Raw genomic sequence first — 25,410 nt, forward strand, 5'->3', positions numbered from 1 at the left:
CCTTAGTCATCTGGCCCTATGGTTCCTCTGTCAGCCCCTAACCGTCCCCCAAGCCTTGCCGGTTGTTGCTTTGGTTTCCCTAGCATGTAGCGTGCAGTTTCTTGAATACTGCGCATGGTGCTTGTGTGAGGGAAGCGAAAATGAGGGTAAGGCATCATTGCCCCACTCCAAGTGCTGTTAAAAAGGAGTTAGAATGCCACACTCAGCACACATTTCACAGGTTGTCGACCTCTGCTCTAAACCAATATCCTTACTTAGGGCTTGCTTTTACATTTGGATTCCAAAATGTTCCGAGTTATAACAAGTGAGATTAATTCTTTAATTAACTGAAATGAAAGGGGCAGTGTACACCAATTTTCAAATTAGCTGCATGTAATAGACACTACTATAAAGAATAATATGCATAGAAACTGATATAAAAATCCAGTGTAAAACCTTTTAAAAACTTAATTAAAAGCTCCCAATTTAACAATGTTAATGGGATAAGCCTGGGACACCCACTAAAAGGGGCTGATAGCAGAACCCCCCTCCCCTGCATTTGAAAAGACCCATTATACAAACAGAAGCAGTATGAAGTCTGTATACATCAGTATACCTCTAAAACGTAGGGGCTTGGTTAAGAGTCTGAAAATGAGCACAATGGTTTTTAAAAATAAGCAAAACTATACATTTTTACAAAAACACACCTAGATGGGCTATATAAATGTGTCATCTACAAAACATTTATGCAAAGAAAAATCTAGTGTATAATGTCCCTTTACGTAGCATAAAGATAGGGGCCTAGATTAAAAGATGTTTGTAAGGCTGCAGTGAGGCCTTGTTATAAAGGCAATATCATGTCCAAAACAGATCACTTTCAGAAGAGAATTTTATACTGCAGAAATATGTCTTGTAACATAAGATAATGTTGTACAGAACATGGTCTGGTAACAAATTAATGGTCCTCCTCCCCATCACAGTGCACTGTGTATATGTTAAAGGGTGGACTTATATATAGATTGTGCATATTGTCATAACAGTGAAATATGTTCCCACTTTATTAAATGATAATAAAATTCACCATATTAATTAATAATTCTTTATTTTCAAATTAGCCAGATAAGTATTACATTAGTTGCTGTCACGTTGTTAAATGTTTTTTTTATTAGATTATTACTGAGGTTAAGTTCAGTGAAACTGTTAGAAGATTGTACTGCAGAATATTGATGTGTTCTTGGGAAACAGTTTATCAGTCTATTATTACACCTAGCACAACAGCCAGGAGAAGAGACATTCAGATTTTAAAATCCTATGCAGAAGCGGCTTTTTCAATAAAAAATGCAAGTTTCACATCTTTTTTGGTCAATCTTGCGCAGTCATGAGTAGTCAGTGTGATTTGTACCTGTAATGAAAAATAAAAAACATATACAACAATTATTATAATATCCATGTGGTATTTGTGAACAAAAACAATCAGCATGCTTTTAGTCACAAAACTATAAAGTAATCAAGTCACAGTCACGCTGTTATGTGGTTGGGTAGGACTTTTAATTGCAGCACTGCCTTACACATAATACAAGAAAAATGCTTGTTTAAGAATATGGCAAGCTCTTTGAAACACAATAACTTAAAACCTTTCTCCCAGCCCACACTGTAATGCATAACCTTCACTAGTTCTAGAAAAGCTCTGGTGGAAAAAGATTTATTTTCATGAGTTCTGTAAAACTTGTTTAGATCTTTCTACATGTGTAAATCATATTAAATCCAAATTACAAAGCTTTAAATAGACATTTTTAAACATGCATGCAAACATCATTGTGAAATATGAATATACAAAATCATGGTTCAGATAAAGCATGCATTTTTAAGAGACCTTTCTCTTGGTATACCTTGTTAAAAAGCATACTTAGGTAGGGTTAGTAGCAGAAATGCAGTACTGGGAGCTAAGGTTCCAGTAGTGCATTACTGCCTTACAATAGACGTTAACTATGTGTTTAACCGATTGGTAGGGATAAAACACAGTTATATTTAACCAACAGTGCAATAATAAAAAGCTCTTATCGGGGCATTTTCTTTTTGGAAATATATGTCCCTTTAATTTAACAAATAAGGTCCATGATTTTGACTCAAAATATTAATTTAAAGGGGGGGATCAAGTTTCAAATTAATCGTATAAGGACCGAAGCTAGGAGTTTTGGCACCTTGCTGCCACCCTCCCTCCAAAGAAATGATATGCTTTACCATAACTGCTTCTTAACAACATGGGTTATGGGTTAAGTGATGGGTTAAGTAGCTCTAAATAACTATTTCATCTATACTGATAGAGAAAATAGTTTTCCGTTACCACATCAAATTCCTAACTGCTAATCTGAATGACTTAATGTACCAAAGTGGTGGTTCTGCACAACACAGAAAATCAGTGGTGGGTCTACATAATGAACAAAACAGTGGTGACAATACATAAAATAGGATAACCTCTTTTCTTTTTCCCCATTATACCTTGACTGATGCTTGCATGTCTAACAGGAAAATGTATCAAGCTGTAGATGGAAATGTTCTCAAGCAGAGAAACTGTTCACTTGCAATCCCGACTTGGCAAAATTTAAGACTGCAGAACGCTACCCAATGCTCTGGGGCAACCAATTACATGACAGCAGGGTCCTGTCACCCACCCTGAACAAGCGAGTTTGAGGTGATTTCTCGCTGTCACCTAGGATAATAAGCAGAGCCTGCTTCTTACATGTGTGGTTGCAGACTAAGGGGCTGATTTATCAAGGCTTCAACTGATAATACGCTGGAATTTCACGTCAAATTAGACATAAAGTTGATCCGCCGTAGTTAAAGCGTCAAGATCATCAAATGTTGAAATGAGTGACGTAATATACGCTCCCGGGATATCAATCCGACGCAGATCAATGCTTGCGTTATTCAAGCGGAATACTGATCATCCGCCGTCACATTCAACTCTATTTGACCCTCTTGCCAATTTATCAAACATTCAACAGGTACGCTCACGTCTATTCTGACGCAGCGTACCTATCGTTTAAACCGCCACCCTTGAGGCCGCGAATGCCATAGAAATCAAATAGAATCTGAAAACACAGAAAGGTAATGTTCGATGCTGCAAGACAATGAGACATATTAGATAATAAAAGTAAATTAGGTAAATGTTACCCTACTTATGGATTATGTTACATCTTTGTCTCTCATTACAAAGCTAGGGGACAATAGTATTGCTCCAAATTTGGTGCGAAGTATTGCTCCAAATTTGGTGCACTAGTAGATATAGGGATACAAATTAACCCTTTGAGTGCTAATGACGGCTCTGAGCCGTCAGAGAGTTTCTCACTCTGGTGCTAATGACGGCTCAGAGCCGTCATGAGCACTCTCCCACCTTGAGGGAGATCTGGGGGCTCCTTACTGCTGCTACCTCGCGATCGTGCCTGTAGAGTGACAGGCATCGCCGGGGCTTCACATGATGCGCGGTGACGTCACGCGCAATTACGTGATGACGTCACTGCGCAACTTTATTTATACTTAACAATGTTAAGTATAGGAGGAGGGGGCATGCTGCTTAGAAGCCTGTATCTCAGGCATCTAAGCAGCTACAGACCCCCACCAAGACCCACTGTTGGAAAGGTAATCGCCTAACCTTTCCAACAGTGTAAGTTTTGGGGTCTGTAAAAAAATAAAAAAATAAAAAATTTCAAAAATAAAAAAATCAAAAGAAAATATTAGCACCCAGGTAGGAAATGGCTTAGCAGCCAAAGGGTTACATAAATACATTACTATTTATTGATTATGTTACATCTTTGTCTCTCGTTACACAGCTAGGGGACACTATTATTGCTCCAAATTTGGTGCAATAGTAGATAAAGAGATAAAAATGAAATAAATACATTGCATAATATAGCCAACTTCCTTTTTTTGGATAAATCTATTTGCACCATGTTTAACGCATGTAATAAAAGTCCCACTCTCCACTTTGCACCAAATTTGATGCAATACTTTTCGCACCAAATTTGACGCAATACTCAAACTCCTAAACAACCCACAAACTGGTAAAGTTTTCCACAACTTATTACTGGTAAATGCATAATCACTTGATTAATGAAATCAGCCAGTCTGATTGAAATATACATTTTCTACTATCACTAACGAATCAAATTGCTCTATACTTGAGTCAGTGATCACTCATCAGAACTTGTAAGTGCCATTTGTTACATTGTGTATTATACTTTGAAAGTTTGTATATGTGAAATTAGTATTAAAGATAAACATTGATGATGACATTAGGCCACACATTGTAATATTTCTGACAATGATTGTTTGATTCAATATAATCTTAAGATGATAGCTCAAAGGGATAGTCTACCTAACATTAAACTGTCATGAATCAGATACAGCAGAAATTAAAATCACCTCTTTACTGTCATGCTATTTTTAGTGTTTTTCTTCCTTCTCTTGAACTTCATTTTCATTATGAAATGTCATCTTAAATGCCAGCCCATTTTTTAACACCTGTGTAGGTGTGGTGCTTCAAACTAGACTGCAATCAGGAAGGATTACACAGGCGCAGAAAGAAAACTGGCCCAGCTCTTAAAATATCCATTGATTGCAAATAAATACATATGATGCCCTAATTACATGTTATTTTTGCAATTATTCTTTTTCAGAATAATTATATATTTACACTATATACATATAGTGGTATAAATAAAGACAGAGATATGAAAAACAACATTGTTTGCAACAAAAAAGGAATTTAGGGACATGTAAATATGTTTGCAAAAGATGACATAACACATATATATATATACACAAGTATGTGCACAGATATATGTACAAATTCTAGCATTAATAATCATTTAAAAAAATAAAAAATCATGAGATGGCATATCATGATGATTTCTAGAAATACAAATACACAAATATCATATATCAGATTTGTTGTATAACAAATAAATAGAAAAATAACTTTCTATGAGATATTATTGTTTGTTCAGGTATAAATCTAGCTATTTCTTGGACATTAACAGATGAAAAATAAAAGATTAGCTTTAGAGAAATGTGCTTGTTCATGGACAGTAATGAAATGGTATAAATAAAGCTAGAAAAAAAACTGAATATCTGCAACATCGATGACTCTTATTTATCAACAGTCCGATGCTCATCCCGCCGTACTTGACGCGCGTGTTTTTGACAGACTTTTTAATAAATAAGGCCATTGTATGTAGATTCGCGGCAGCGATGTCTGGCGAGCGTATTGACTGCAGCGAATGTGTTGAGATTGACGCAATTATAAATCGGCCCCTAACTCTTGCAACTCTTGGATCAGCCAATAGGATGAAAGCTCAATCCCATTAGCTGATTGCAACAGCCAATAGGATTTTTTCAACCTTAATTCCATCTTGGGATGACGTCATTTAAAGGAACATTTATTGATGAAGAAGACGTCGAACGAAGAGGATGCTCCGCGTTGGATGTCTTGAAGATGGATCGCTCTGTGCCGGATGAAGAAAGAAGATGCCTTCTGGATGAAGACTTCTGCCTGGTTGGATGAAGATGTCGGCCCATTTGGATGAAGACTTCTGCCGGCTTCGATGAGGACTTCTGCCGCTTCGTTGAGGATGGATGTCGGCTCTTCAGAAACTGTAAGTGGATCTTCGGGGGTTAGCGTTAGGCTTTTTTAAGGGTTTATTGAGTGGGTTTTAATTTTAGATTAGGGTTTGGGCTTTTGAAAAAGAGCTAAATGCCCTTTTAAGGGCAATGCCCATACAAATGCCCTTTTCAAGGCAATGGGGAGCTTAGGTTTTTTAGATAAGGTTTTTATTTGGGGGGTTGGTTGTGTGGGTGGTGGGTTTTACTGTTGGGGGGGCATTTGTATTTTTTTTTTTACAGGTACAAGAGCTGATTTCTTTGGGGCAATGCCCCGCAAAAGGCCCTTTTAAGGGACATTGGTAGTTAATTGTAGGCTAGGGTTTTTTTTTTTTTTTTTTTTTCATAGGGCTCTTAGATTAGGTGTAATTAGTTTAAATATTTGATAATTTATTTTTTATTTTGTGTAACTTAGTGTTTATTTTTTTTTGTAACTTAGTGTTTGTTATTTTGTGCAACTTAGTTGTTAGTTTTTTGTAACTTTGTAATTTTTAATAGTAGATTTAAATTATTTGAGTAGGGTTAGGTTTTTAAATATATAATATAGTTAATTTAATTTGTAGTTAATGTAATTTTAGTATAACAGGGTAGGTTTATTATTAGTTTAATATAGTTTAATGTAATTTTAGTCTAATAGGGTAGATTAATTATTAGTTTAATATAGTTTAATTTAAATCTAAAGGTAAGTTAAAATTTATTATACGATAGGGATGAGTTAATATTTAATATAAAGTTAGCGGGTTGTTAGGTTTAAGGGTTAATAGGTTAATTTAGTTTATAGCGATGTGGGGGGCTGGCGGTTTAGGGGTTAATAGGTTTAGTAAGCGGTAGTGATGTGGGGGGCCAGAGGTTTAGGGGTTAATACATTTACGCCTAGATTTAGAGTTTTGCGGCCAAAGGGGTGCGTTAGCTACACGTGCTTTTTTCTGGCCGCACCTTTTAAATACCGCTGGTATTTAGAGTTCACAGAAGGGCTGCGTTAGGCTCCAAAAAACGAGCGTATAGCATATTTACCGCAACTTCAACTCTCGATACCAGCGGTGCTTACGGACGCGGCCAGCTTCAAAAACGTGCTCGTGCACGATTCCCCCATAGGAAACAATGGGGCTGTTTGAGCTGAAAAAAAACCTAACACCTGCAAAAAAGCAGCGTTCAGCTCCTAACGCGGCCCCATTGTTTCCTATGGGGAAACACTTCCTAAGTCTGCACCTAACACCCTAACATGAACCCCGAGTCTAAACACCCCTAACCTTACACTTATTAACCCCTAATCTGCCGACCCCGCTATCGCTGACCCCTGCATATTATTTTTAACCCCTAATCTGCCGCTCCGTACACCGCCGCCACCTACATTATCCCTATGTACCCCTAATCTGCTGCCCCTAACACCGCCGACCCCTATATTATATTTATTAACCCCTAATCTGCCGCCCCCAACGTCGCCACTACCTACCTAAACTTATTAACCCCTAATCTGCCGACCGCATCTCACCGCTACTATAATAAAGTTATTAACCCCTAATCCGCCTCACTCCCGCCTCACTAACCCTATAATAAATAGTATTAACCCCTAATCTGCCCTCCCTAACATCGCCGACACCTAACTTCAATTATTAACCCCTAATCTGCCGACCGGAGCTCGCCGCTACTATAATAAATGTATTAACCCCTAAAGCTAAGTCTAACCCTAACACTAACACCCCCCTAAGTTAAATATAATTTAAATCTAACGAAATAAATTAACTCTTATTAAATAAATTATTCCTATTTAAAGCTAAATACTTACCTGTAAAATAAACCCTAATATAGCTACAATATAACGAATAATTATATTGTTGCTATTTTAGGATTAATATTTATTTTACAGGCAACTTTGTAATTATTTTAACCAGGTACAATAGCTATTAAATAGTTAATAACTATTTAATAGCTAAAATAGTTAAAATAATAACAAAATTACCTGTAAAATAAATCCTAACCTAAGTTACAATTAAACCTAACACTACACTATCATTAAATAAATAAATTAAATATAATACCTACAATTATCTACAATTAAACCTAACACAACACAATCAATACATTAAATACAATACCTACAAATAACTACAATTAAATAAACTAACTAAAGTACAAAAAATAAAAAAGAACTAAGTTACAAAAAATAAAAAAATATTTACAAACATTAGAAAAATATTACAACAACTTTAAACTAATTACACCTACTCTAAGCCCCCTAATAAAATAACAAAGACCCCCAAAATAAAAAAATGCCCTACAGCCAATAGAATGCGAGCTCAATCTGATTGGCTAATCCAATCAGCCAATCGGATTGAACTTGAATCTGATTGGCTGATTCCATCAGCCAATCAGAATTTTCCTACCTTAATTCCGATTGGCTGATAGAATCCTATCAGCCAATCGGAATTCGAGGGACGCCATCTTGGATGACATCCCTTACAGGAACCTTCATTCAGAGGATGGATCCGCGTCGGAGGTCTTCAAGATGGAGCCGTTCGTCATCGGATGAAGATAGAAGTTGCCACTTGGATCAAGATGGTTGCTGGTCCGGATCTCCTCTTCTTCCCGGATAGGATGAAGACTTTGGAGCCTCTTCTGGACCTCTTCAGCCGCCGCTTGATAGAAGACTTCAGCCGGATGATGGATCACCAGCCCCCACTTGGGCTTGGATGACGATTTCGGAGGCTTGGATCAAGACTTCGGAGGACCGATCGGTGAACCTGGCATGGTGAAGATAAGGTAGGAAGATCTTCAGGGGCTTAGTGTTAGGTTTATTTAAGGGGGGTTTGGGTTAGATTAGGGGTATGTGGGTGGTGGGTTGTAATGTGGGGGGGTATTGTATGTTTTTTTTTACAGGCAAAAGAGCTGAATTCTTTGGGGCATGCCCCGCAAAGGGCCCTTTTCAGGGCTGGTAAGGTAAAAGAGCTTTGAACTTTTTTAATTTAGAATAGGGTAGGGCATTTTTTTATTTTGGGGGTCTTTGTTATTTTATTAGGGGGCTTAGAGTAGGTGTAATTAGTTTAAAATTGTTGTAATATTTTTCTAATGTTTGTAAATATTTTTTTATTTTTTGTAACTTAGTTCTTTTTTATTTTTTGTACTTTAGTTAGTTTATTTAATTGTATTTATTTGTAGGTATTGTATTTAATTTAATTTATTGATAGTGTAGTGTTAGGTTTAATTGTAGGTAATTGTAGGTATTGTATTTAATTTATTTAATGATAGTGTAGTGTTAGGTTTAATTGTAATTTAGGTTAGGATTTATTTTACAGGTAATTTTGTTATTATTTTAACTATTTTAGCTATTAAATAGTTATTAACTATTTAATAGCTATTGTACCTGGTTAAAATAATTACAAAGTTGCCTGTAAAATAAATATTAATCCTAAAATAGCTACAATATAATTATTCGTTATATTGTAGCTATATTAGGGTTTATTTTACAGGTAAGTATTTAGCTTTAAATAGGAATAATTTATTTAATAAGAGTTAATTTATTTTGTTAGATTTAAATTATATTTAACTTAGGGGGGTGTTAGTGTTAGGTTTAGACTTAGCTTTAGGGGTTAATACATTTATTATAGTAGCGGCGAGCTCCGGTCGGCAGATTAGGGGTTAATAATTGAAGTTAGGTGTCGGCGATGTTAGGGAGGGCAGATTAGGGGTTAATACTATTTCTTATAGGGTTATTGAGGCGGGAGTGAGGCGGATTAGGGGTTAATAACTTTATTATAGTAGCGGTGAGATGCGGTCGGCAGATTAGGGGTTAATTATTGTAGGTAGGTGGAGGCGACGTTGTGGGGGGCAGATTAGGGGTTAATAAATATAATATAGGGGTCGGCGGTGTTAGGGGCAGCAGATTAGGGGTACATAGGTATAATATAGGTTGCGGCGGTGTACAGAGCGGAAGATTAGGGGTTAATAATAATATGCAGGTGTCAGCGATAGCGGGGACGGCAGATTAGGGGTTAATAAATATAACATAGTGGTCGGCGATATTAGGGGCAGCAGATTAGGGGTACATAGGGATAACGTAGCTGGCGGCGGGGTACGGAGCGGCAGATTAGGGGTTAAAAAAATGTAATAGAGTGGCGGCGATGTGGGGGGACCTCGGTTTAGGGGTACATAGGTAGTTTATGGGTGTTAGTGTACTTTAGAGCACAGTAGTTAAGAGCTTTATAAACTGGCGTTAGCCCAAAAAGCTCTTAACTACTGACTTTTTTTTTGTGGCTGGAGTTTTGTCGTTAGATTTCTAACGCTCACTTCAGCCAAGACTCTAAATACCGGCATTAGAAAGATCCCATTGAAAAGATAGGATACGCAAATGGCGTAGGGGGATCTGCGGTATGGAAAAGTCGCGGCTCCAAAGTGAGCGTTAGACCCTTTCCTGACTGACTCCAAATACCAGCGGGCGGTAAAAACCAGCGTTAGGAGCCTCTAACGCTGGTTTTGACGGCTACCGCCCAACTCTAAATCTAGGCCTAAGTTAGTTCCGGCGGGGTCTGGGAGCGGCGGAATAGGGGTTAATAAGTTTATTAGAGTTGCGGCGGTGTCGGGGAGCAGCGGGATAGGGGTTAATAACTTTATTTAGTAGTGGCGGTGTCCGGGAGCGGCGGGATAGGGGTTAAACATTTTAGTATAGTGGCTGTGTTTAGTGACGATATAAATAAAGCTGTGAAAAAGCCGAATAGCAGCGAGATCGATGACTGTTTAGTTAACAACAGTCCGCTGCTCATCGCCCCGTACTTGGTGCACAGCTTTTTTGTTTAATATGGAGAGCATATTCAGGTCCGCAGCCGCAATGTTAGGCGATGTCAGGCGAGCATATTGGTGCAGTTGAATGCAAGTAAGTTGACGGCTTGATAAGTAGGCATATATATATATATATATATATATACACACACACACACAAACACATACATATAGATAGATAGATATACACACCCACCCACACACACATATATATATATATATATATATATATAACACATGTGTGAGATGTGCCTTGGTAATAAAATAAAAAGGGGACTATCCAAACGAAAAATGAGAGAGAATAAGCTAACCCTAAAAAAAGACAAGCTACAAACTTATAATGTAAATGAAAAGGGACAAGTCAGAAGCCTAATGAATAAAGAAGCGAGTGAGAAAAAGAGGCAAAGCAATTTAGAATATAAAAGAGTTATGAAGAGAGTGAGGTAGTGGACTTCTTATATGCAAGGCTGACTGTGCACCTTGGTGGGCCTATTAGAATCCATATATCCCTTCAAGCTACTCATTCATTTGATCTACAACCAGGCAGACTCAGAGGGTTGAAGCCCTAGAAGTCCCAGATTTCTGATCACAGAGTACACAACTCCTAATATTATAATGTCCCTCAAATGGGACATGCTACAGAACTGGGACATCTATCCACAGCAAAGTGAAAGTAACTGTTCAAGGGTGTATCCATGACATGCTCTAGCTGAAGCAAGTTTAAAAGGCTGTTATAGAGGAAACATGCTGTAATTCATTAGAGCAAGCAATTTTGACACTATAGACTCTTTAGTGCTATGTGTTTAACCACCACAAAGGGATTAAACACATAAAGAACATCCCAGGAGCCACAGAGGGCTGCTGGTTACAAAAAGGCACATCTTTAGAGCAGCAATGCAATACTGGGAGCTACCTGAACACATCTGGTGTCAGTAGTTCAGTATTCTGGGGTAATATTAGAGTGGGCGGAACTATGCAAACCATACACTGGCATGGTTTTGCTGCAAAGTGTCCCTGGAATTTTTTTTTTCAAATGTTGGTAACTATAGGTTCAAGCACTAAAAAACAGAACAGGCTGCCCTATATAATGATTATGGGTCCCTATACATAAATGGTGAGCACTATGTGCTGCATAATGATGCCAAACATTTATACAATGAAAAATGAACGCACTGCACTGTACAATTATTGCAAGTATTTATACACTGAAACAGGACATGTTGTGCTGATGAATCATTATGACTATCTATACAGTTTATGAATTGTATAGGTATGTGTATAGAGCAGACATATAAAAGACATGGGGTACTGGGCAATTTTACACACACACACAAGCACACACACATATATATAAATAAATAACAGAGCAAAAATCTTGGTCTTTTTAGAAACAGTCTTTTACTGTGAAAAGTGATGTTTCAGGGACATAGTATCCCCTTCCTCAGGGTCTGAGGAAGGGGATACTTTGTCCCAGAAACGTCACTTTTCACAGTAAAAGACTGTTTCTAAAAAGACCAGAGTGTGCAAGTTTTTTGCTCTGTTGTATTCATACTGTACTAGCACCCTGGCAGCTGTTGAACTGAGTGAGAGTGCTCTTCTTTGTTACTATATATATATATTTTATATATATATATATATATATATATATATTTCTATATATCTATATATAAAATGTATTCATATACACATACATATACACCACGTGTACAAGTGCTCCTTTAAGTGCCCATCATCCCCAGTAATACCCATTAGGCTGTAGGTGGAGGTAAGTCTAACTCCTGTCACCGGCTCTACCAACTTTGCTCAGCTAAAGTTTTGCAGAGAACACAAGGGATGTGCTGTTAGATATTTCAGCCAATTGCTTCCAGCTGTTCTGACTCTGTCCACTCCCATTCTAGCCATTATACCATCACATATGGCCTCACTATGAAGTCCAAGTTAGGCAGCAAAAAGTATGTGGACATCTGACCATAGGCATTAATGTGGAGTTGACCGCCCTCCCCCCTCCCCATTTGTGGCTGTAACAGCCACAACTTTTCTAGGAAGGAATTCCACAAAATTTAGGAGTGTGTCTGTTTTGTTTTAAATTTGTGCACATTCAGCCAAAAGCGCATTTGTGAGGTCAGACACTGATGTTTAACAAAAAGGTATGGCTTGCAATCAGTGTTCCAATTACTCCCAAAGTTTTTCAGTGGTGTTGAGGTCAGGGCTTGTTCAGACCATTCAAGTTCACACCAAACCATGTAATCATTGACGATTCATGCTGGAACTGGAAATGACCTTCCCCAAATTGTTGCCAACTATATGTCTAAAATGTCTTGTATCCTGTAGCATTAAGATGACCCTTCATAAGAAATAAAGGGCATAGCCCAAGCACAAACAGTCCCAGACCGTTATACCCTATGCACTATACATTCTGGTATTTGGTGTTTTCCTGGCATTCACCACACCCACATTCTTCCATCAGACTGCCAGATGGTGAAGCATGATTCATTACTACCAAAAACACATTTCCACTGCTTCAGCTTTACAGCACTTCAGCAGACGTTTGGCATTGTGTATGTTCATGTAAGAATTGTTTACAGCTGCTCAGCTATGGAAACCTTTTTCATGAAGCTCCTCAAGCACAGTTTGGGTGTTGATGTTGCTTCCAGACGCAATTTGGAACTCTGTAGTGACTGAAGAAACAGTTAACAGACCAATTTTACATGCGTCAGCACTTGACAGCCCCATTCTGTGAGTTTGCATGGTCTACCACTTTGTGGATGGGCTGTTGTTGCCCCTAGATTACAATAATAGCACTTACAATTGACTGGGGAAGACCCAGAAGGGTAGAAATGTCACGAAATAGCATCCTATGACATCGCTATGTTTAAAGTTACTGAGCTCTTCCGTACAGCCCATTGTACAGTCAATGTTTGTCTATGGAGATCTCATGGTTATGTGCTGGATTTAATGCACCTGTCAGCAATGGGTGTGACTGAAACATCTAAATTCAACAATTACACAAAAAAGCAAGATGAAGCTGCACTTTCCAAAAGTTTAGAAGTTTATTAAGCAAAAACAAGAGCAACGTTTCAGGGCACCTTCCCCTTTGTCAAGTTTGCTGTTGTTTTTGCTAATAATCTTCTACACTTTTGGAAAGTACAGCTTCATCTTGCTCTTTTGTGTACTATTCAGGGCTAGGGGAGCTCTGGGAGCTGAAACCGATTTATACCCAAAAATAATAAAATACTTTGGTGTGAATACTGAACTGTTTTAAACTAAATAATTAGTAAGGGTGTCCACATACTTTTTTTTTTTACTAGTTGAGAACATTTTGTTAGCCAATAACAATCAAGTTTACGAGTTTTGCGCTATAGAGGGTGCGAAACGAACGCAACAAAAGTTTCGTTATTTTACCCTCCATAGCGCGCAAATTACGAGTTTTGAAAAAGCCTCCTTGTGCGTGCAATATGGTTGCACTGAGCTCCATACCGCACAAAATACAAGCTCTGCTTTGACGTGCTCCTGCATGCTTTCCCCATAGACATCAATGGGGAGAGAGTGTTAGAAAAAAACTTAACACCTGTGATCATGGAATAAAAAGCTCCGTAACGCAACTCTATTGATGTCTATCGGGAAAAAAAAGGTTATGTTTAAACCGAACACCCAAACATAAACCCCATGTCTAAATACCCCTAATCTGCCGCCCCCGACATCGCCACCACAAAAATAAATCTATTAACCCCTAATCTGCCGCTCCCGATATCGCTGCCACTATACTAAATTTATTAACCCCTATCTATTCCCCTGCACCCCAACATCACCAACACTATAATAAAGATATTAACCCCTATTCCGCCGCTCGCCGACATTGCCTCCACTAAATAAAGTTATTAACCCCTAAACCTCTGGCCTCCACATCACTACCACTACAGGGAGTGCAGAATTATTAGGCAAATGAGTATTTTGACCACATCATCCTCTTTATGCATGTTGTCTTACTCCAAGCTGTATAGGCTCGAAAGCCTACAACCAATTAAGCATATTAGGTGATGTGCATCTCTGTAATGAGAAGGGGTGTGGTCTAATGGCATCAACACCCTATATCAGGTGTGCATAATTATTAGGCAACTTCCTTTCCTTTGGCAAAATGGGTCAAAAGAAGGACTTGACAGGCTCAGAAAAGTCAAAAATAGTGAGATATCTTGCAGAGGGATGCAGCACTCTTAAAATTGCAAAGCTTCTGAAGCGTGATCATCGAACAATCAAGCGTTTCATTCAAAATAGTCAACAGGGTCGCAAGAAGCGTGTGGAAAAACCAAGGCGCAAAATAACTGCCCATGAACTGAGAAAAGTCAAGCGTGCAGCTGCCAAGATGCCACTTGCCACCAGTTTTGCCATATTTCAGAGCTGCAACATCACTGGAGTGCCCAAAAGCACAAGGTGTGCAATACTCAGAGACATGGCCAAGGTAAGAAAGGCTGAAAGACGACCACCACTGAACAAGACACACAAGCTGAAACGTCAAGACTGGGCCAAGAAATATCTCAAGACTGATTTTTCTAAGGTTTTATGGACTGATGAAATGAGAGTAAGTCTTGATGGGCCAGATGGATGGGCCCGTGGCTGGATTGGTAAAGGGCAGAGAGCTCCAGTCCGACTCAGACGCCAGCAAGGTGGAGGTGGAGTACTGGTTTGGGCTGGTATCATCAAAGATGAGCTTGTGGGGCCTTTTCGGGTTGAGGATGGAGTCAAGCTCAACTCCCAGTCCTACTGCCAGTTTCTGGAAGACACCTTCTTCAAGCAGTGGTACAGGAAGAAGTCTGCATAATTCAAGAAAAACATGATTTTCATGCAGGAAAATGCTCCATCACACGTGTCCAAGTACTCCACAGCGTGGCTGGCAAGAAAGGGTATAAAAGAAGAAAATCTAATGACATGGCCTCCTTGTTCACCTGATCTGAACCCCATTGAGAACCTGTGGTCCATCATCAAATGTGAGATTTACAAGGAGGGAAAACAGTACACCTCTCTGAACAGTGTCTGGGAGGCTGTGGTTGCTGCTGCACGCAATGTTGATGGTGAACAGATCAAAACACTGACAGAATCCATGGATGGCAGGCTTTTGAGTGTCCTTGCAAAGAAAGGTGGCTATATTGGTCACTGATTTGTTTTTGTTTTGTTTTTGAATGTCAGAAATGTATATTTGTGAATGTTGAGATGTTATATTGGTTTCACTGGTAAAAATAAATAATTGAAATGGGTATATATTTGTTTTTTGTTAAGTTGCCTAATAATTATGCACAGTAATAGTCACCTGCACACACAGATATCCCCCTAAAATAGCTATAACTAAAAACAAACTAAAAACTACTTCCAAAACTATTCAGCTTTGATATTAATGAGTTTTTTGGGTTCATTGAGAACATGGTTGTTGTTCAATAATAAAATTAATCCTCAAAAATATAACTTGCCTAATAATTCTGCACTCCTTGTAAATAAACCTATTAACACCTAAACCGACAGCCCCCCACATCACAAAAAACTAAATTTAAACTATTAACCCCTAAACCTAACAACCCCCTAACTTTAGATTAAAATTACAATATCCCTATCTTAAAATAAATAAAAACCCTGTGAAAACAACTAAATTTAAAACAAAAACAACAAAATTTAAACTATAAATTAAACTAACATAACTATTAGACTAAAAATAAACTAACTACAAATTAAATAAACTAAATTACAAATTAAAAAAAACCTAACCCGTCGGCGTGTCCAACCGGCAGCCATAACAGACTGAAACTTTCGTAGGTCTGAGAGTTGATACGATAATCTAAAAAATATTGCTAGACTTATCTACCATCCACGATCGCAAGCTATCTATTTGGATGTATGAAGGAGTCCTGAGCACGGATATATATTTTTCTACCATAGATCATCTCAAACGAGGCTGGACTGGGCAGACAAATATTTGGCAAAGACCAAACACATAACGTTCATCTATTCTCCCACCCCCCGGTTAACTGGGTGAAGAAATATAACGGAGACTGCTAAAAAATCTGTTACCAAGAGCGACACAGGTACATTAACCTCACATCCAGTCAACATGTGCTTGAAGAACGAACATCAAGAATCGTTACCTCAAGGGCTTCAATTATATTTGATAGATGGGAGGCCCATGTAAAACAGCTGCTAGACGACCATCTCAGCAGCATGACAGGACATCTTCTTCAATTGATAGAAAGCCTGTCGCCTGAACGTAACTCAGCCGAACCGGTTACTTACCTATCCCAGAGATACAGACAAGAGACTGATGAAGTTGGCCCACACCACAGCAACAAGGGAAGCAGTGATATACTCACGGACTCTACAACTCTGGACAAAACATCCACTACTGGAGTCACGCATCTATGGCGATTATTCACATCCTTAGGCATTGCTGCTGCGGTGCCGCATACTGTGATAGCTGATGAGATTGAGAGGATCTGCGATGGGATTCCTGGTCATCCGAGTCCCAAATAGCCTAATAGCTCCAGGAAACACACAGTGGGCCCGGAGATCCGGAACATGGCACCCACTGAGCGGACACTGAAGGCAGCAAATCAGCTTAATACGGAAAGTGAGCACAGAAAACCCCTCCTGAAACCCACAACTCTAGAGATAACCTCTGCAATAAATGATGCTCTTCAATGGTGGCCATTTACACCCTTAAATATGGATCCTCCTATCACATTTGCAACGAGATAACAATGGAGGTTGTCACAATCTGCAGTGAAGATCTCAGCTACATAGGCCTCACTGGGCAGGTAGGTACTGGACGGCTTTTGATGGATTTAGGTTGGTCGGTTAAAATGCAGAGGCTACCCCTCAGACAGCAAACTATTAAGTTTAACTCCCATTGCCCGAACCTATTTATTAAAGGCTGCCCCGACGAATGGAACACTTTCCTGGACATGCTGATGGGTATTGCTTATGCATCATTACTGCCTAAAAAATGCTTTGAAAATTGGAGTGGGTTAGACATATTGTTTACTACTGGCATTTAACTATATTTGCCCGTTAACTACAGCTATACAATTCTAAAGATATCGGATTAACCCTAACCAAGAGTCTCATTGATGTTAGCTATATTTTGCACAAGACTTTATGTTAGTCTGAGATACCACTCTTTTTACGTTTTCCTACAAACATGTATTATACTTTATTTCACAGGGGAAACAAAAGGTAATAGAGTAATTTATAACAGGGCTAGAGACACTACCTGTTCATGTTAAGAGAATTTTGCATATCCACTTTTTTCAGCTGTATTGACATATGTTATTATTCCCTCCATTACTCCTTTGACTATCTAGTTATATTATGTCCTCATAAACCTTGTTGCATTGTCTGTGGCCGGGACTATGCTGTGTGGAAGCCTCGGCTTTCAGGTTATTGTCTTAATAGGAGGGCAAGGTGTACTGGGTACAAGATACCTAAACTTAGATACACATACTTAGAATAAGATCATCCTTATTTATACACTTGTCAGTACCTACACTAGCAAACGTATATACTCTATTCCTAAGAATGACTCCTTTCATTGACCCAGGTTCATAGCAGGGTCCCCTGTGTCTACTCTAGGTGCCTATTTCCTACTTGGACTCAAATATGGGATTGTTAGGTTGGAGAAACAAAAAGCCTGTAATATCCCAGCTGAAATACTCTAAATATTTCCCTTATTCTTGCCCATATTTATAATATAAGCTAGGCTCTTTATTACAAAATTTGTTGAGACGCCCAGTATGTTCAGATCAGTCGCCAAGTAAATAATTTCTCCCTACACCGATTCCCTATTTGGTTACATACTTCTTACAATTACACTATTATCCATCTTTTAACTTATAGGCAGCCCCTGAGGATATCCTAATTTAATTAATTTTTTGCATGTTAAGTTCGTAAACATAAATGTTTTATCAGTTATAAATTGGGAAATTGTGAATTGTTTACTGTTATGCTCAAAAAGTTATGTACACTAAGGTCCAAGAGTGGCCTTTGAGATTAAGCAGTCTCCCCCCCCCTCCCTTCCTCCAGTTTACATTTACAAGTTATGGGTTCCAAGAGTGACCCATTAACTAGCTTGGAGGATTCTACAATCTTTAAAAAATATTCTTTAAACTACTAATCCCTCTAGTATATTATAGTATAGTAATATACGATAACTATATTTGCATAGCAGTGCTTATCCGCTAATAACCCCCCCCCCCACCTCTCTCATTCACTCTGCAATAAAATACAAGACCTCTAACCTCAACGGGTCAATTAGATAGTTGGATTGTATACTTATCTCCCTATGTAGAAGAGTAATGCCAACTATATCACTTGTTTTTGTATACGGCCTCTATGGAACCTTAGTTATGTTACGTGTGAAACAATATAGGTCATACTTGTAGCTATCAAGATTTCTTTCTGGTTCAGTTGGCCCAGTTGTGGCCTTAATAATAGCTACTTATATTAGGTTATATAAATATATAAAATGATGATTCCACTGAGCTACATTTGCCTGAATTTTTATGTTACATTTTCACATTCTGTGTTGACAATACATTGTTGTGTAACGTTGCTGCGATTTTAAGTCTGTAAGTGGTCAAAATGTTTATTTTTGTCTCATTTTTTTTAACAATCCTCAATAAAAGATTATTTGAAGAAAAAAAAAACCCTAACCCTACTAAAACAGAATTTATGTTTACCTGATAAATTACTTTCTCCAACGGTGTGTCCGGTCCACGGCGTCATCCTTACTTGTGGGATATTCTCTTCCCCAACAGGAAATGGCAAAGAGCCCAGCAAAGCTGGTCACATGATCCCTCCTAGGCTCCGCCTACCCCAGTCATTCGACCAACGTAAAGGAGGAATATTTGCATAGGAGAAACCATATGATACCGTGGTGACTGTAGTTAAAGAAAATAAATTATCAGACCTGATTAAAAAACCAGGGCGGGCCGTGGACCGGACACACCGTTGGAGAAAGTAATTTATCAGGTAAACATAAATTCTGTTTTCTCCAACATAGGTGTGTCCGGTCCACGGCGTCATCCTTACTTGTGGGAACCAATACCAAAGCTTTAGGACACGGATGAAGGGAGGGAGCAAATCAGGTCACCTAAATGGAAGGCACCACGGTTTGCAAAACCTTTCTCCCAAAAATAGCCTCAGAAGAAGCAAAAGTATCAAACTTGTAAAATTTGGTAAAAGTGTGCAGTGAAGACCAAGTCGCTGCCCTACATATCTGATCAACAGAAGCCTCGTTCTTGAAGGCCCATGTGGAAGCCACAGCCCTAGTGGAATGAGCTGTGATTCTTTCAGGAGGCAGTCTCATAAGCCAATCTGATGATGCTTTTAATCCAAAAAGAGAGAGAGGTAGAAGTTGCTTTTTGACCTCTCCTTTTACCAGAATAAACAACAAACAAGGAAGATGTTTGTCTAAAATCCTTTGTAGCATCTAAATAGAATTTTAGAGCGCGAACAACATCCAAATTGTGCAACAAACGTTCCTTCTTTGAAACTGGATTCGGACACAAAGAAGGCACGACTATCTCCTGGTTAATGTTTTTGTTAGAAACAACTTTCGGAAGAAAACCAGGTTTAGTACGTAAAACCACCTTATCTGCATGGAAAACCAGATAAGGAGGAGAACACTGCAGAGCAGATAATTCTGAAACTCTTCTAGCAGAAGAAATTGCAACCAAAAACAAAACTTTCCAAGATAATAACTTAATATCAACGGAATGCAAGGGTTCAAACGGAACCCCCTGAAGAACTGAAAGAACTAAGTTGAGACTCCAAGGAGGAGTCAAAGGTTTGTAAACAGGCTTGATTCTAACCAGAGCCTGAACAAAGGCTTGAACATCTGGCACAGCTGCCAGCTTTTTGTGAAGTAACACAGACAAGGCAGAAATCTGTCCCTTCAAGGAACTTGCCGATAATCCTTTCTCCAATCCTTCTTGAAGAAAGGATAGAATCTTAGGAATCTTTACCTTGTTCCAAGGGAATCCTTTAGATTCACACCAACAGATATATTTTTTCCATATTTTGTGGTAAATTTTTCTAGTTACAGGCTTTCTGGCCTGAACAAGAGTATCAATAACAGAATCTGAGAACCCTCGTTTTGATAAGATCAAGCGTTCAATCTCCAAGCAGTCAGCTGGAGTGAGACCAGATTCGGATGTTCGAACGGACCTTGAACAAGAAGGTCTCGTCTCAAAGGTAGCTTCCATGGTGGAGCCGATGACATATTCACCAGATCTGCATACCAAGTCCTGCGTGGCCACGCAGGAGCTATCAAGATCACCGACGCCCTCTCCTGATTGATCCTGGCTACCAGCCTGGGGATGAGAGGAAACGGCGGGAATACATAAGCTAGTTTGAAGGTCCAAGGTGCTACTAGTGCATCTACTAGAGTCGCCTTGGGATCCCTGGATCTGGACCCGTAGCAAGGAACCTTGAAGTTCTGACGAGAGGCCATCAGATCCATGTCTGGAATGCCCCACAATTGAGTAATTTGGGCAAAGATTTCCGGATGGAGTTCCCACTCCCCCGGATGTAATGTCTGACGACTCAGAAAATCCGCTTCCCAATTTTCCACTCCTGGAATGTGGATTGCAGACAGGTGGCAGGAGTGAGTCTCCGCCCATTGAATGATTTTGGTCACTTCTTCCATCGCCAGGGAACTCCTTGTTCCCCCCTGATGGTTGATGTACGCAACAGTCGTCATGTTGTCTGATTGAAACCGTATGAACTTGGCCTTTGCAAGCTGAGGCCAAGCCTTGAGAGCATTGAATATCGCTCTCAGTTCCAGAATATTTATCGGTAGAAGAGATTCTTCCCGAGACCAAAGACCCTGAGCTTTCAGGGGTCCCCAGACCGCGCCCCAGCCCATCAGACTGGCGTCGGTCGTGACAATGACCCACTCTGGTCTGCGGAAGGTCATCCCTTGTGACAGGTTGTCCAGGGACAGCCACCAACGGAGTGAGTCTCTGGTCCTCTGATTTACTTGAATCGTCGGAGACAAGTCTGTATAGTCCCCATTCCACTGACTGAGCATGCACAGTTGTAATGGTCTTAGATGAATGCGCGCAAAAGGAACTATGTCCATTGCCGCTACCATCAAACCTATTACTTCCATGCACTGCGCTATGGAAGGAAGAGGAACGGAATGAAGTGTTTGACAAGAGTTTAGAAGTTTTGTTTTTCTGGCCTCTGTCAGAAAAATCCTCATTTCTAAGGAGTCTATTATTGTTCCCAAGAAGGGAACCCTTGTTGACGGAGATAGAGAACTCTTTTCTACGTTCACTTTCCATCCGTGAGATCTGAGAAAGGCCAGGACTATGTCCGTGTGAGCCTTTGCTTGAGGAAGGGACGACGCTTGAATCAGAATGTCGTCCAAGTAAGGTACTACTGCAATGCCCCTTGGTCTTAGTACCGCTAGAAGGGACCCTAGTACCTTTGTGAAAATCCTTGGAGCAGTGGCTAATCCGAAAGGAAGTGCCACAAACTGGTAATGCTTGTCCAGGAATGCGAACCTTAGGAACCGATGATGTTCCTTGTGGATAGGAATATGTAGATACGCATCCTTTAAATCCACCGTGGTCATGAATTGACCTTCCTGGATGGAAGGAAGAATTGTTCGAATAGTTTCCATTTTGAACGATGGAACCTTGAGAAACTTGTTTAGGATCTTGAGATCCAAGATTGGTCTGAACGTTCCCTCTTTTTTGGGAACTACGAACAGATTGGAGTAGAACCCCATCCCTTGTTCTCCTAATGGAACAGGATGAATCACTCCCATTTTTAACAGGTCTTCTACACAATGTAAGAATGCCTGTCTCTTTATGTGGTCTGAAGACAATTGAGACCTGTGGAACCTCCCCCTTGGGGGAGGCCCCTTGAATTCCAGAAGATAACCTTGGGAGACTATTTCTAGTGCCCAAGGATCCAGAACATCTCTTGCCCAAGCCTGAGCGAAGAGAGAGAGTCTGCCCCCCACCAGATCCGGTCCCGGATCGGGGGCCAACATTTCATGCTGTCTTGGTAGCAGTGGCAGGCTTCTTGGCCTGCTTTCCCTTGTTCCAGCCTTGCATTGGTCTCCAGGCTGGCTTGGCTTGAGAAGTATTACCCTCTTGCTTAGAGGACGTAGCACTTGGGGCTGGTCCGTTTCTACGAAAGGGACGAAAATTAGGTTTATTTTTGGCCTTGAAAGACCTATCCTGAGGAAGGGCGTGGCCCTTACCCCCAGTGATATCAGAGATAATCTCTTTCAAGTCAGGGCCAAACAGCGTTTTCCCCTTGAAAGGAATGTTAAGCAATTTGTTCTTGGAAGACGCATCCGCTGACCAAGATTTCAACCAAAGCGCTCTGCGCGCCACAATAGCAAACCCAGAATTTTTCGCCGCTAACCTAGCCAATTGCAAAGTGGCGTCTAGGGTGAAAGAATTAGCCAATTTGAGAGCACGGCTTGTTAAACACTAAAAAACTCTAAGCCATCTCCGTGGAGATGTTGCCTGTACAACGGCAAAGAGAATGACTGGGGTAGGCGGAGCCTAGGAGGGATCATGTGACCAGCTTTGCTGGGCTCTTTGCCATTTCCTGTTGGGGAAGAGAATATCCCACAAGTAAGGATGACGCCGTGGACCGGACACACCTATGTTGGAGAAAATAATTATAATATATTATTATTATTGTTTATTTATAAAGCGCCAACATATTCCGCAGCGCTGCCCATGGGTACAAGGATAAAAGTACAACAGAGAAACAATACAATAAGAGACAAAATTTTACAGACAAATACAGGGGGAATTGAGAGCCCTATTCCCGTGGGAACTTACAATCTAGATGGGTGGGAGGATGTGGAACAGGAGGTGGGAACTGCAAAGGTGAGAATGATATTAGTGAGGAGATAGATGAGGGTAACTTGTTGGGTAAGTGAAGTTAGTTTGTTAATGAGTCGGGTGATAAGCTTCCCTGAACAAAAAGGTCTTTAGGGAACCTTTAAAGGAGGAGAGGTTAGGGGAAAGTATGACAGCTCGAGGAAGTGCGTTCCAGAGGGTTGGTGCCGCACGAGAGAAGTACTGTAGTCTAGCATGAGGGGGGGAGGTCATGGTAGAGGACGCAAGAAGCAGGTCATTGTGTGATCTTAGGGGGGCGGGTTGGGGTATATTTGTTGATGAGTGAGGACAGGTAGGGTGGGGCAGCATTGGTGAGGGCTTTGTAGGTCAGGGTGAGAATTTTGAATTTAATTCTGCTGTGAATGGGGAGCCAGTGAAGGGACTCACAGAGAGGTGCAGCAGAAACAGAGCGTTGAGAGAGGTGGGTTAGCCTTGCAGATGCATTTAGGATGGATTGAAGGGGAGAGAGGCGGGAGAGAGGGAGGCCAGATAGTAAGTTATTACAGTAGTCAAGTCGGGAAATTACCAGGGAGTGGATTAGCTGTTTAGTAGTTTCAGCACTCAGTAATGGATGAATTTTGGAGATATTGCGTAGGTGGTTGCAGCAGGATGAAGTTAGCAATTGGATGTGGGGAATGAAGGACAGATTTGAGTCAAGTGTGACTCCAAGGCAGCGGACTTGGGGTGATGGGGAGATAGTGGTGCCACCAACAGCGATGGAAAAATTAGAAACTGGAGTAGAGTTAGAGAGGGGGGGGGGGGATTAGAAGAAGTTCGGTTTTGGACATGTTTATTTTTAGGTGGTGAGAGGCCATCCAGGAGGAAATGCCAGATAAGCAGTCGCTGATGTGAGAATTGACAGAAGGAGAGAGTGTAGGGGTGGAAAGGTAGCTCTGGGTATTATCAGCATAGAGGTGGTAGTTGAAGCCGTAGCTGTTGATAAGTTTACCCAGTGAAGAAGTGTAAATAGAGAAGAGTAGAGGACCCAGGACAGAGCCTTGAGGTACTCCAAAAGACAGAGGCAATGGAAAGGAGGAGTCACCAGCAAAAGAGACAGAGAAGGATCTGTTAGAGAGATAAGAGTGAATCCAGGAGAGGGCAGTGTCACAGAGCCCAAGAGAGCTGAGAGTCCGTAGAAGAAGGGGATGGTCAACAGTGTCAAAGGCAGCAGAGAGGTCAAGTAAGATGAGTATAGAGTAGTAGCCTTTGTTTTTAGCAGAAAGGAGATCGTTAGTAACCATGGTGAGGGCAGTCTCAGTTGAGTGTTGGGGACGGAAGCCAGATTGTAGGGGATTGAGCAATGAGTTGGAGGACAGGAAGTGGGTTAAGCGATCAAAAGCTAGTTTTTCAAGGATTTTTGAAGCTAGCGGGAGCAGTGATATGGAGCGGTAGTTTGCAGGAGAGTTAGGGTCAAGGTAGGGTTTTTTGAGGATGGGGGTGACCTTTGCATGTTTGAAGGAGGCAGGGAATGAGCCGGTAGAAAGGGATAGGTTGAATATATGAGTAAGAGCCGGAGTGAGGGTGGGAGACAGAGAAGGTATTAGATGTGAAGGAATAGGGCCGAGTGGGCAGGTAGTGAAGTGTGAGGAAGACAATAGGGAAGCCACTTCACTCTCAGTGGTTGGGAGGAGGGCGCAGAGAGCGGCAGAGGGGTTAACTGGGAGTGAAGTTGGGAGATTGCAGGCTTGTGTTGGGATGTTTCTTCGGATGGTGTTTTATTGAAAAAGTAGTCAGCCAGGTTTTGAGCACTGAATGCAGATGAGGGGGGAGGTGCAGGTGGGTAGAGGAGAGATTTGAAAATGGAGAAGAGTCTTTTAGGGTTTGAGGAGTGAGTGGATATAAGAGACGAGAAGTAGGTTTGCTTAGCTAGGTGAAGGGCAGAGGTGTAAAAGTGAAGAATGAACTTATAGTGCATGAAATCAGGTTCGGAGCGGGATTTCCTCCAGGCACGTTCAGCAGTGTGGGAGCATTTTTGCAGGTGGCGTGTTTGCTGGGAGTGCCAGGGCTGGAGCTTACGACGTGGGGCTTTGCGAAGCTGGGGAGGAGCGAGAGTGTCAAGTGCAGAGGAGAGGGTATTGTTATAGTGGGTTAT

The 25,410-nt window shown here is 40.4% G+C and overlaps 1 protein-coding gene across 1 annotated transcript in view; it reads right to left on the bottom strand.

Annotated features, from left to right (window-relative positions):
• Positions 1-1,064: 1,064 nt before the first annotated feature.
• The window catches only part of PCBD2 (pterin-4 alpha-carbinolamine dehydratase 2), a 340,449-nt gene continuing 316,103 nt past the window's right edge, over positions 1,065-25,410 (bottom strand). Inside the window, exon 4 of the mRNA XM_053717205.1 lies at positions 1,065-1,381. Coding sequence (XP_053573180.1) covers positions 1,289-1,381 — 93 coding nt within the window. The 3' untranslated portion in view covers positions 1,065-1,288. The remainder of the gene's footprint in view (positions 1,382-25,410) is intronic.

Source organism: Bombina bombina, chromosome 6 (genome assembly GCF_027579735.1).
Source record: "Bombina bombina isolate aBomBom1 chromosome 6, aBomBom1.pri, whole genome shotgun sequence".
Taxonomy (NCBI): domain Eukaryota; kingdom Metazoa; phylum Chordata; class Amphibia; order Anura; family Bombinatoridae; genus Bombina; species Bombina bombina.